Source organism: Mandrillus leucophaeus, unplaced genomic scaffold (genome assembly GCF_000951045.1).
Source record: "Mandrillus leucophaeus isolate KB7577 unplaced genomic scaffold, Mleu.le_1.0 Scaffold318, whole genome shotgun sequence".
NCBI classification, from domain to species: Eukaryota; Metazoa; Chordata; class Mammalia; order Primates; family Cercopithecidae; genus Mandrillus; species Mandrillus leucophaeus.
This window is the reverse complement of record NW_012103343.1, coordinates 67,560-79,956: the sequence shown is the minus strand read 5'-3', so window position 1 is coordinate 79,956 and position 12,397 is coordinate 67,560. Positions and strand designations below refer to the sequence as shown.

Here is a 12,397-nt window from a genome sequence, read left to right as displayed (position 1 = left end):
GAAAGCTACAGGATAAAAAAGGAAGAAAGAATAAGTACTGGTTTCTAAAACTTCTTAAACTTTTTCTATCTTCAAACATAGATTCTTCCCTGAAACAAATCTCCTTTTGGTCCTGTTAAACCATATTATTATTTCTTCCCATTCTTTGCTAAATTTCGTAAGTGTACCTTGTACTTTTTATGTGTTAGTGTTTATTTAACTTACCTGCTTTCTACAAAGTCTATTTCTTCTCATCTGTTTGGTACACCGCTACCATGGTAATCATTCTAAAATATTTTAACCACGTCACTTTCTTGAAAAACCTGTTACCTTTCATTGCTTTCAGCAGTAGTTCCCAGACTAACGTCAAGCCATGAAGCATTATTCAAGGTTAAAAAGAAAAAGTGGGGGTAGGGGGGATAGTCTCTGTGGTAGATAAGTTTGAGAAATGCTATATGCCATATTCCTGTCTTGGAGGCTTATAATGCACACTAAAATATTAAAGACTCTTAGAAACTTAACCTAATGTGTCCCAAAGATATTGGACATGGAATCCTTTTTTCATGGCACACATTACTTACAGTGTAATTTAAGTTCACTTGAGGATTCAGAGCCGTCCATCCTGCTCCAAGTTTTCTAACTCTCTGACTACTCCCCAATTTACATCACCCGAAGACTAACCATATATTTATAATAAATGAAAGATTTGCTATTCAAATTATGTAAGGGATTGGTATCTGGAATATATAAAGAATTTGTAATAGATCTATAGGAAAAGGCAACCCGAAAGAAAAATCAGAAAACAAAAGGACATGAATAGGCCTTTCCCAGAAAAGAAAACCTAAAATGACCAGTAAACATGCGGTCAAATCCACTGCCCAAATCTACTGTTAATATGGGACGTGTGTTTTCTGTAAAGAGAACTAGAGATTGTTAGACCTTTAAAAACCATCTTGTTCAAAAATAGCTAACAGGTTTTCTCTTGGGAAGTGACTTGAGTAGTCATTAGTGGCTGTCTGTACAGAGCCTTGTTAGTCAACATGATCTGCATCAGTATCATTTAGGAGCTTGTTAGAAATGCAAAATCTTGAGCCCCACTCCAGACCTGTTAAATCAGAATCTGCATTTAAACTAGATCCCAGATGTATCTTAAGTACACCTTTAGAGTTTGAGAAGCATTGGACTAGAGTTTATGTTGAGAATCTTGAGACATCGTCTGGGTTCAGCAGGAAATGGTTCCATGATTGATGGGCGATGTATGCCCTAAGTGTGGAAGAGGGATATGGTGGCTCATGATCTAGGAATGAGGCAGCCATACTGACATAGCCATTTTCAGTTACTTAGTTCTCTGACAGGATATTTTTAAATATCTATTTTTATTGCTAAGTAATATGCATAGCAGTTGTCCCTGTTTCTGTAAGCCCAAATCGCTACTCTGAGTAATTTTTAGTTTAATTTTCTACTTTATTCTCTTCTGAATCTTTTTTAATTTTTTGTAAGTTAGTATTGTTTTTAAGTTTTAAGTGAATAAAGTAATGTGGTTTGTTCTGTATTTGCAATCCATGTTAACTCACGTGGCTGGTAAACAGAGCATTAGGTCACGTGATGCATAATTTTTTTTCCCATTCATGTTTTGTGCCACCAGATAACAGCAGCAGAATGACCCTCTCCAGACGACCATTACTAAGTTTAGCGTCTTTCATTTTAGATCTTCTCTTTACTTAAAAACATGGGCCTGGCACAGTGGCTCATGACTATAATCCCAACACTTGGGGAGGCTGAGGGAGGAGGAGACCTTGTCTCTACCAAAAATAAACAAAATTAGCTGGGCATGGTGGTGTGCACCTGTGGTTCCAGCTACTTGCGAGGCTGAGGTGGACCGCAGAGGTCAAGGCTTCAGTGAGCTGCGATCACACCACTGTACTACAGCCTGGATGACAGAGACCTGTCTCAAAAACAAAACAGAACGAAACAATACACAAATATGAGGATGTAAATGTTATCATACGTGCTGTTCTTTGACTTAGCTTTTTCTTTTAATGCATTGTATCCTGGATTTCATTCAGTGTCAGTACGTAAAGGTTTATTGTCTTCTTTTTAATGACATTCAAGCATTTCTTAGTATGGATTATTATATTCAGTCTTTCCCCTGATAACAGACTTGCCTGTAATCTGTCAATCAGTTGCTTTGATTAGTGTTTTGGAAACAATAGGAAACTATCTATATTCACATGGGAAAACAGATTTTAAAGATCTTTTAGATAAAAATATACATAATTTTAAGAAGAACATTCTTTCAGTCTACCAATATACTTGACTATTAAGGAGAAATTGTTCCTTTTGTTGTTTCCCTTCAGGCTCTCGAACAGTGTGGCCTGATGAAACTATGGGACCCTTCGGACCTCAAGATCAGAGGTTCCAGCTTCCTGGGAACATAGGTTTTGATTGTCACCTCAATGGGACTTCTTCACAGAAGAAAAGCCTGGTTCATAAAACTTTGCCTGATGTTCTAGCAGAACCTTTATCAAGTGAAAGACATGAGTTTGTGATGGCACAATATGTGAATGAATTTCAGGTAAATTGTTGGTAACATTTATTGTGGTTTCCTGATTGTTAATGCTATATTACTCTTGATTATTATAAGCATATTACTTTTGTTGAAAAAGTTAAAAATCAATTCCAATACCTGTATATACAAAAACAGCATATATAGCTTTGGAACACTTGGCATTGTCCTCTACAAAGTGTTTGCTATATAATTTTTGTACTGTAGATTATAATATTTTTAAAATATTTCTTCAAAAATATGTTTTTAAGTATAGATATAATGTAATTATATCTATATACTGGAAATTTAGGTTTCCTGTTTTTCACTTTTAATAAATGGCAATTAAATTTGTACATGGATCTGATTCCAACTGGTTCTGTATTCCTCTAGCCATTTAAAAGCTTAAGAAAAATTTGAGATCTCAGAAATTGTTCAGATATAATAATAAAAAGGACCCAGTTTCATGTTTATTTTTTCTTAAATAATTTCTTAAGGTTGGTTTTTTTTTTTCATTTTTAAACATTTTTAACTTGCATTTGTGATTGTTTAAAGTGGAAAGCTACATGCAATTCAGGGTTCCTGTCAAACCCCTGATGTTTATCATTTTTCATATTTTTGCATAGTTTTAGGCTGAGTTGTTTTTTTTTTTTTTTTTAATCAAAGCCATATTATAAGCAGCAGCAAACCTTACTTTTGAGTTATATTAGATGACCTGACACTGAGACACAGTTGACCAGTCCTATGTTTTTATCAGATAATTCCTTCTCAGCCTTCTTGGCTTCTTGTTCTTCCTGTCTGTCAATTAAATTACATTTCCCCTAAGTTTCTGTCCTACAACTTCTCATTTGAATCACCCCTTGGTCACTTAATCCGTTGGCCTCCTCCACAGTCTATGTTTTTATAATTTCTAATTCAGTATTTCTCTTTCTGACATTTCCAGTTCTATATTTCTATATGCCTACTGAACTATCTTTGTTTGGATGTCTCACAAGTCCCCAGATTTTGTGTGTCTAATACTGAAGTAATATTTCTTTTTTTCCCTTAGAAACCTGTTCTAACTCCCGTATAACCAATACTGTTAGTGGAATAACCATCCTCCCCTTTCTCCTAAGATAAAACTTAGAGCACCAACCTTCTCTCTCCATCATACCACTATAAATAATATAAAAATCACATCGCTTTTTTCTCTCAAGTTGCTCCTAAAATATTAGTGTCCTTTCAATTCTTTTCCAGAGTTCAAGGCCTGTTTGTCTTACCTGGATTTTTAGAGTCATTATAGCATGACACACAATGAAGATAGAATAAATCTGGGTTCAAAGATTGACTCTGCAGCTTACTTAATTTTGTGACCTCGAGGAAAATACTTAACCTTTCTAAGCTCCTGTTTCTTTTTTGTTGTTGTTGTCGTTTTGTTTGTTTTTTTGTTTCGAGATGAAGTCTCGCTTCATCTCGTTTTGAGATGAAGTCACCAGGCTGGAGTGCAGTGGTGCAATCTTGACTCACTGCAACCTCCGACTCCCTAGTTCAAGTGATTCTCCTGCCTCAGCCTGCTGAGTAGCTGAGATTACAGGCGCGCACCACCACACCCGACTAATTATTGTATTTTTAGTAGAGGTGGGGTTTCACCGTGTTGGCCAGGATGGTCTCGATCGCCAGACCTCGTGATCCGGCTGCCTCGGCCTCCCAAAGTTCTGGGATTACAGGCGTGAGCCACCATGCCTGGCCACTCCTGTTTCTTTATATGTCAAATGAGGATAGTAATAATCTCTAGCCCACAAGATTTTTTTTTTTTTTTTTGAGACAGAGGTTTGCTCTGTTGCCCAGGCTGGAGTGCAATGGCACGATCTTGGCTCATTACAACCTCTGCCTCCCAAGTTCAAGCAGTTCTCATGCCTCACCCTCCCAACGAGCAGGGATTACAGGCATATGCCACCATTCCTGGCTAATTTTTGCATTTGATATTGCTATTTCTCATTGCCTGTAGACTAAAGTCCAAATTTCTTAATGCTGAATAAATGGCATTTCACAGTTTTGATCCCTTATCCTTCCCACCTTATCTGCCACTACTTCCTGTTCCCTCTGTACTCCAGCCACAACATACTTGCCATTTTTCTTGAATACAACATTCTGTGTCTTTGCACTTTATTGTCTTTTGCTGCACTGTTTTTCCTCCTGAATTCATAATCTCTATACCACCTATTTTTTACCTGTCAGATATATTAACTTGTAGCTCAAATATCACCATTTCAATCATTTCCTGATTCTTCCCAGCAAAGTGTTTCTTCCTCATCTGTGCCCCTAGAAAACTGTATTCGTAACTCGATAGCACTTGTCATATTGAATTGCATTTATTTGCTTGTGCTTTTTTTTTTTATTAGGCCTGAAATCGCTGAAAGTAAGGACTGAATTTTTTACCATTGCAGTGCCTTCTCCTGTCATAGCGCCTGATGTATAGTAGGCTCTCAGTAAATTTCAATTGAATAAAAGCCTCTAAGCTCTTCCTGTAGGAGAGGCTGTATTATTTAGTCATGTATCTTGTAAGTTAGTATCATTATCCCCATTTTACAGATTATAGAAGAAAAGATAATTAAATATATTACCATAAAATAGAGGACGTAACATTATGAGACACATTATGGCATTTTAGTTACTTAGCCAATTTCTGTTCATAGCAAGTTTTAGAATATCAGTATATTTATATAGTCATGCTCTGCTGTATTCACATTTTTTGAACTTCCAAATCTTATATTCATTGTAGAGAAAAGTTTGAGTAAATGAAAAAACATCATTACCTCACCTCCCAGATAGATTATAATTATTTGTAAAAACAAAAAGCTTTCTAAGGAAGACAAGTTTATAACAGGCAAGATACCGTTCTATTTGAACTCCAGATTTTGTTGACTTACATCCTTGTTCTCCTTAGGGTAATGATGCACCTGTTGAACAAGAAATTAACAGTGCAGAAACTTACTTTGAAAGTGCCAGAGTAGAGTGTGCAATACAAACATGTCCAGAATTGCTGCGAAAAGGTACGTCATGCTTTATATTTTGAAACACTGTTACTAATTTTTTAATATGTTGAATAATGTCCTCTATAGAAATTGGAATGCTCTATACCTTAATATTATATTTTACTGTATCTGGCTGGAAGTGATTGCATGACCAAGATAAAGGCTTTCAGATGTCCTGTGACATCTGACCTCATGCTGCCATTAGATAGGAAGAGTAAAATTTTTATAACTTTTTTCCTAAGGGTAAATTAAAGTCATTTTTACTCCTGGGTGATTATTAGAGTTATAATTTTAAGAGTTAATATAATACTGAAAAATCTTAGTAGGCATTTTTGAAAATTATATTAACCCCAAATAATGTGTAATCCTACTTACCCTTCAGGATTGTTGGTAGTAATATTTCAGTTCATCCAACAAAAGCAGAAGTAAACAAAACAGTTTAATTTTACCCTTTTCAAAAATAATATACATTTATAAAAATCTAATGCCACAGTAATTTTACTTAATCAGCATTTTTCTAAAGAAGTACTTTTAACCTTCTTTAAAAATTTGTTCTTTAAAAATCAAATTCTTTTCTACCTGGAATATTTATTCTTATTTGTAGATTTTGAATCACTGTTTCCAGAAGTAGCTAATAGCAAACTACTGATTCTGACTGTAACACAGAAAACTAAGAATGATATGACTGTTTGGAGTGAAGAAGTAGAAATTGAAAGAGAAGTGCTCTTAGAAAAGGTAATTCTTTCAATTGCTAATAATTTAATTTTATGGTCACTAAGTAACAGTGAACCAGTGTCTTAAAATGATGACTTTTTAAGGTCATTTAAAGGTCATTTCCACCCTTTATTCATTTTCCTCCGAAGTGTTGTAATGCTAAAGGACTTACATTTTTTTTGAGAATAAAAGTGCTTTTTTAGTATCCTTAAAAATTTAGATTCTGTTTATTACTTTCCTCAATTTATTTTTTAAAAGTCTATTTTGGAAAATTTGGAAAATGACAAAAAGGTAAAATTAACTCTTTATCCTTCTCCCCTCAGCCTCCCCCTCCCCCTCCTCCTCCATCTCCCCCTTTATCTCCCCATCTTCCCTTTCTCCTGGGCTTAGAACATGTCAAATAATGAGTGAAAATTATGCCAGCTCTCTCCAAGAGTAAACAGTAACAGTATGCGATACAATAACAGTATAATAATGTTTACCCACTTTTTTTCTGTGTTTTGCTTTTAACCTAAAGTATGCTTTGACATGTTTCCATACTTACACATAGATATATTTCATTCTTTATAAAATCTGCATAGCATTATATCACATGGGTAAACCATAAACTTTTTAAATTAAGAATTTTAACCGGGTGCAGTGGCTCCCACCGATAATTCCAACACTTTGGGAGGCTGAGGCCAGAGGATTGCTTGAGTCCGGGAGTTTGAGACCAACCTGGACAATGTTGTGAGACCCTGTCTCTACAAAAAAAAAATTATCCAAGTGTAGTGATGCGCACCTGTAGTCCTAGCTACTCTGGAGGCTGAGGTGGCAGATCACTGGAGCCTGAGAGGTCGAGCTGTAGTGAGCCTTGATGGTGCCACTGCACTTCAGTCTGAGCAACAAAGTGAGACCTCCCATCTCTTATAAAAGAAGTTTCTTAGTCATTTATAAGTTTATTTTGCTATTATAGGCAACAAGCAGTGACAATCTTTTTACAAATACTTTTATGCATGCTAATATCTATAGATTCCTAAATAGAGAGTTGCTGAATCAGTGTGTATCTACCTTTTAAATTTTGATAAGACACTTCCAATTTGCCCACCAAAAAGATTGTTCTAGTATATAAACTGTCATGCTAGCTTACCCTGGGTGTTAGCAGTTCTTTCCAACTCAGGTTAGCTAAGGGGTTCAGGTCACTAACTTGAATTTAAAAATCCTGTTAGTGATTTCTATGCAGGATATTAGGAATTATTTTATGTTTTCTTTCGGATTAGATGTATGGTTTTATTTGTAAAAGTATTGTAATTTACATATTCAGCAATATTATAATTTCACATTTAAATGTCATATAGCTGCTAATAGATTTTGTGTGGTTTTTAACAATCACAAGCATATTATATAGTGATTAACAAAAGAGTTATAGAGAGGCGTAGGATATTTTCTATTTACATATTAAAATAATGCTTAGTAAATATATACTCACCACTATCATTGAAGTGCTAGAATATTATCACATGTATATTGCATTAGTTTTAATTTTTGGTCAGTTTAAGATTCTGAACCTAATTTGATAGTGACTCCAGTATAGTTCTAAGTTAGTTTCCTATAACCAGTTTCAGGGCTTTGAATGGCAACATGCTTCAACTTGAGAGTTTTAATTTTATAATGACTGAAGCTATTTTATTTTCTGTGAAAAAAGATTTTTTTGATTAAAGATTTCTTCGTGATTATTTTGGAACCACACCTAGCTCTCCAAGTAAATATTTGATATTTTATGGTTTAAATCTATTCTAATTTTTTCCAGCAGATGTCAGTGTTGGTGAACAGAAATCCTAAGAAAAATACTTCAGCTTTATGTTAATTTGAGATTCTTTCAGTTAACCTTTGTAAACATTTGATTGTATTGCATTGTTTTGCTCTCCTTGTAGTTTATGTATGATACATCTGTTCATTAAATTGAAATACATTCTAATGACTGTTTTCTAAGCCATATTCAGTAGTTTTCCTATTTTTAAGAATTGTGAGGATTAATAAAATACAGCAATAAATATTAAATATGGAAGATAACCTAAAGAATACAGTATTATCTTAATGGTTATTGTTAGTTTACAGGAAAGTATTAAGAGAAAAGTTACCTTAGATCAACTAACTTTTTCTGGAAGGGGTGTTAAAAGACAAATTATCACAAATTTAAAGATCTAATTGGTTTTGATTTGAAATTCTAGAATGAAGCAACGCCTCATTCTGTAAAATAGATTGTTACAAACAGCTAAGCAGAGGAGGCTGGCTTTATACACGGCAAAGAGCTGGAGAAAGCAGCAATAAGAAACGAGAAGCAGATTATTCCTTTCAAAGTTACTTTCCTTATAGGGTTAAAACACAGGTGGCTTTCTTATGCTGGCTCAGGTAAACTAGGCCCATTCTGATTGGTTGCTGTGAATCTTGGTTTTTTTGTTGTTCGTTTGTTTGAAAACTAGTCTGTTTCAGAATTCAGTTAGAGTAGGCAGTACCTAGCATGAGTGACTCCATTCTGGTTTGGTCTCATCTCCTGCGACCTAGTGCAGGAGGCTAGTCCAAAACAAGGAGCTCCCATAAAATTTGTTTAACAGGGGCCAAATAGTAAATATTTTAGCTTTTATAGGCCTTAGGGTCTCAGCTACCCAGCTCTACCCCTGTGTTGTTAAAGCATCTGTAGACAATATGTAAATGAATTGCCATGGCTGTGTCCACTAAAACTGTTTATCCAAACAGGCACCAGATCAGATTTGGCCCTTGGACAGTAGCTTACTAACCTCTGAATTACAATAAAGTCTTGATTTAAGGCTTGGACTTTTGGAGATCTCAGCTGAAATACCACAATTAGTCAGTAAGGTCTTTTCATTCTGGGTGGGTCGGAAATCCATGTCTCCCAGCACTGCATGACACATGGATCTCTAGGCCTCTCGGAATCTTGCCTCATGAGTGCACAGCTCAGCCCTTAGCTAAGAAACTATGGTGAATAGTTCTGCAGCCTAACTCAGGAGCCCATTTTATGTATCTCCTTCATTTCCAGTACCTTGCCTTACAAATCCCAGGTGCCTCAGCTGTCTCGAACTCTTGCTTTCTACCTCCTCAGCTCCAGTGACAGCATCATTTTGCTTGGGCTCTAGTTCTTTGCCCTGTGACAGGCAAATGTCCACAGACAGAAAGCTGGAGCAAATATGGGGATTTTTTCATTTGTTTACCTTCTCTCAAAGGTCTTGTCTCACCTGTTGTTCAGGGTCTAAAAATAGTTACCTTGTATATTTTGATCAGTTTTATAGTTTTACAACAGGATTGCGAGTTCAGTACCTGTTAACTCTGTTACGGCCAGAAGTGGAACTGTGCCCTTGATTTTTTTGTTTTGTTTTGTTTTGTTTTTTGAGACGGAGTCTGTCTGTCGCCCAGGCTGGAGTGCTGTGGCGTGATCTCAGCTCACTGCAACTTCTGCCTCCCGGGTTCAAGCAATTCTTCTGCCTCAGCCTCCTGAGTAGCTGTGTGCCCTTGTTTTTAAACATTCATGATCTCTTCTTTATTTCAACATTGTAATCTGGTCTTAATATTTGTTACTGTCTTTTCACTACTTAGACTTCTGATAAAGCTAATAAAATAGCTTATAAATTAGGATGGTAAGACCACAATTTTTATACATGCACATGGTAGCAGTAATTGTACACTATACAAAAGATAGAGAAGAGTATATAATGAAAAGCAAGTACCTTGTTTAAGTACACCATTTACCAGGTTATATTATTTTTATGTGTTTTTTCAGAATGATTTCATGACTATGTGAGTAGATAGATGTATTTTGAAGGACACACAAACAAGTAGATGTTTTTAAACAACTTTCTTTCAAATGAATGAATGTTTCAGATCTTTTCACTAAGAGCATTTTGTTTTCCTTTACCTATTTCTATTAAAATACCTATTTAGTATTTTACCTGTATCTGTTATCACCGTAATAATAGAAAATAGCAACCATAGTTGATAGTTTATGACAGATTCAGAAGTTAGTAGCATAGAACTGATTAGAAGTAGTTCATAAAGTAAGAAAGAATTCAAAAGAAAATGTGTAGAATTTAGTCTTTTTAAAATAAAGTGTTGTATTTACAATCTTCTGGAATGGTCAAAATAATCTTATGCTTTTATAGTCTAATTTGCTATTGGTTTTTATTTTTTATTAATCTTGAGTTCTTTTCTGAAACAAGATAGTCACTTAAAATTTTATTTAAAAATAAAACAATCTCTAGTAATGCTATCTTTAAGCATATTATTTGTGACTTTCAATGCAGTTCATCAACGGTGCTAAGGAAATTTGCTATGCTCTTCGAGCTGAGGGATATTGGGCTGACTTTATTGACCCATCATCTGGTTTGGCAGTGAGTAATTATCATTTGAAAATCAAATTATGTGAAGTAGAGATGATTTTTATTATAAAATTTGTTTATAACTTTGGTAATAGATTAAGACTTTTTAAAAATCTCACAATTTTACCCAAATAAATACTACTGTGAGTCATTGGAATTCACAACTTTTGAGAGACCTCTATCATTCACAGTTAAGTTTCTCCATCACTTCAATTTTTTTAATTAGAAATGTTTTTACTTTCTGTTCTCACTAGTAGATATTATATATTTGAGTTGCATTGCATGAGTGTGTTTACTTTTTATAAGTTGAAAACTATAAATTGGTACAGTCTAGTTTCTGTAAGGAAGAAATAATTATTATTAGAATTAATTGATTAAAATACAGGTGGTAAAAATAAATACTTAGACCAGTAAATTTTTGGAAATTAACATTTATAAGGTTATACTTTGAAGAAATAACTGAACTACCACTGTAGTCACATTTTAAATTCTGGATATATCTTTCAGTAACAAATAGTAATCAAATCATTTTCTGAATCTTGAGATAGGAATATATACCATTTCTTCTCAAAGTCAAATAAGATATCGAGAAATGGAAAACTTGCTTGGTCTTTAGTTTCCTTGTCTTGAAAATGATGGTGAACTATAGATAATTGTCTAAGGTTTATTCCATCTTTAAAGGATGTGCAATAGTATGTGTTTGATTCTAGGTAACATGAAATTTGCTAGATCATTTCACATTTCCGGAATGCATAGGAATTGGGGAAAAGGGGTGTTAAGGCAGTTTAAGTGTTGCATGTGACTTTTTACTTACTTAGTTTTTTAAATATTTGGAATATTAAAGTAGATAGGTGTCATGTTTACCTAAAAATTATTACTAAAATGTCTTTCTTACTAATGAAAATACTTCATTTTTATTTCCTCAGTTTTTTGGACCATATACAAACAACACTCTTTTTGAAACTGACGAACGCTACCGACATTTAGGATTCTCTGTTGATGACCTTGGATGCTGTAAAGTGATTCGTCATAGTCTCTGGGGTACCCATGTAGTTGTAGGAAGTATCTTCACTAATGCAACACCAGACAGCCATATTATGAAGAAATTAAGTGGAAATTAGCAGAAATGTCCATTTATTTGCTGTACTATTTGTATGTGATCTTTGGATTGATCTATAAACACTGTCAGACTAAAGTTTTTAAAATAGACTTATTTCTAAGTATTTATTTCAGCATTTATGAATTTACAACATTGGCAAGTGATTTGGGACTTTAAAATTGCAAATCTTCGTTATTCATATCATTGAATACACATTGAGCACATCCACATTGTATGGGATGTGGTAATTAGCTTGTAACCAGGGTATGATCTGCTATTGTTATTTCTCCCCGTTTTTGGAAAAAGGCCTCAGTTTTAATTATTTTCTTCCCAAAATAAATCACACATTTGGTTACAATAATGTGTGTTTTCATTACAATATTTTTAAAATACCATCATTATTGATTCTTAAGAAGTTTCTGTATTAATCTTTTTAAAGTTCTTTTTAATAATGCAATTGAGAATTTTGGATTCATTGTAGACTTTACTTTTTCAAATTTTCTTTTCTCTTTATTGTCTATTAAAGTGTTGTGGTACCAGTCTGAGTATTACTTTGAAATAATTTATGTTCAGGAAAAGAAGAAGAAGGATAATATATCTTTAAACACACGAGTCTTGTCCTTATCCCTACTAAAAAAGGTAATTCTCTCTTAACTCCTGAGTTGAGACAGATAAA

General features: G+C 34.2%; 1 protein-coding gene across 1 annotated transcript in view; it reads left to right on the top strand.

The window, feature by feature from the left end:
* MMADHC (methylmalonic aciduria (cobalamin deficiency) cblD type, with homocystinuria) overlaps positions 1 to 12,082 on the top strand; it is a 19,796-nt gene extending 7,714 nt beyond the window's left edge. Inside the window, exons 4-8 of the mRNA XM_011987833.1 lie at positions 2,337 to 2,554; positions 5,451 to 5,556; positions 6,143 to 6,273; positions 10,548 to 10,634; positions 11,549 to 12,082. Of these exons, the coding sequence (XP_011843223.1) occupies positions 2,337 to 2,554; positions 5,451 to 5,556; positions 6,143 to 6,273; positions 10,548 to 10,634; positions 11,549 to 11,743 (737 nt within the window). The 3' untranslated portion in view covers positions 11,744 to 12,082. The remainder of the gene's footprint in view (positions 1 to 2,336; positions 2,555 to 5,450; positions 5,557 to 6,142; positions 6,274 to 10,547; positions 10,635 to 11,548) is intronic.
* Positions 12,083 to 12,397: the final 315 nt, after the last annotated feature.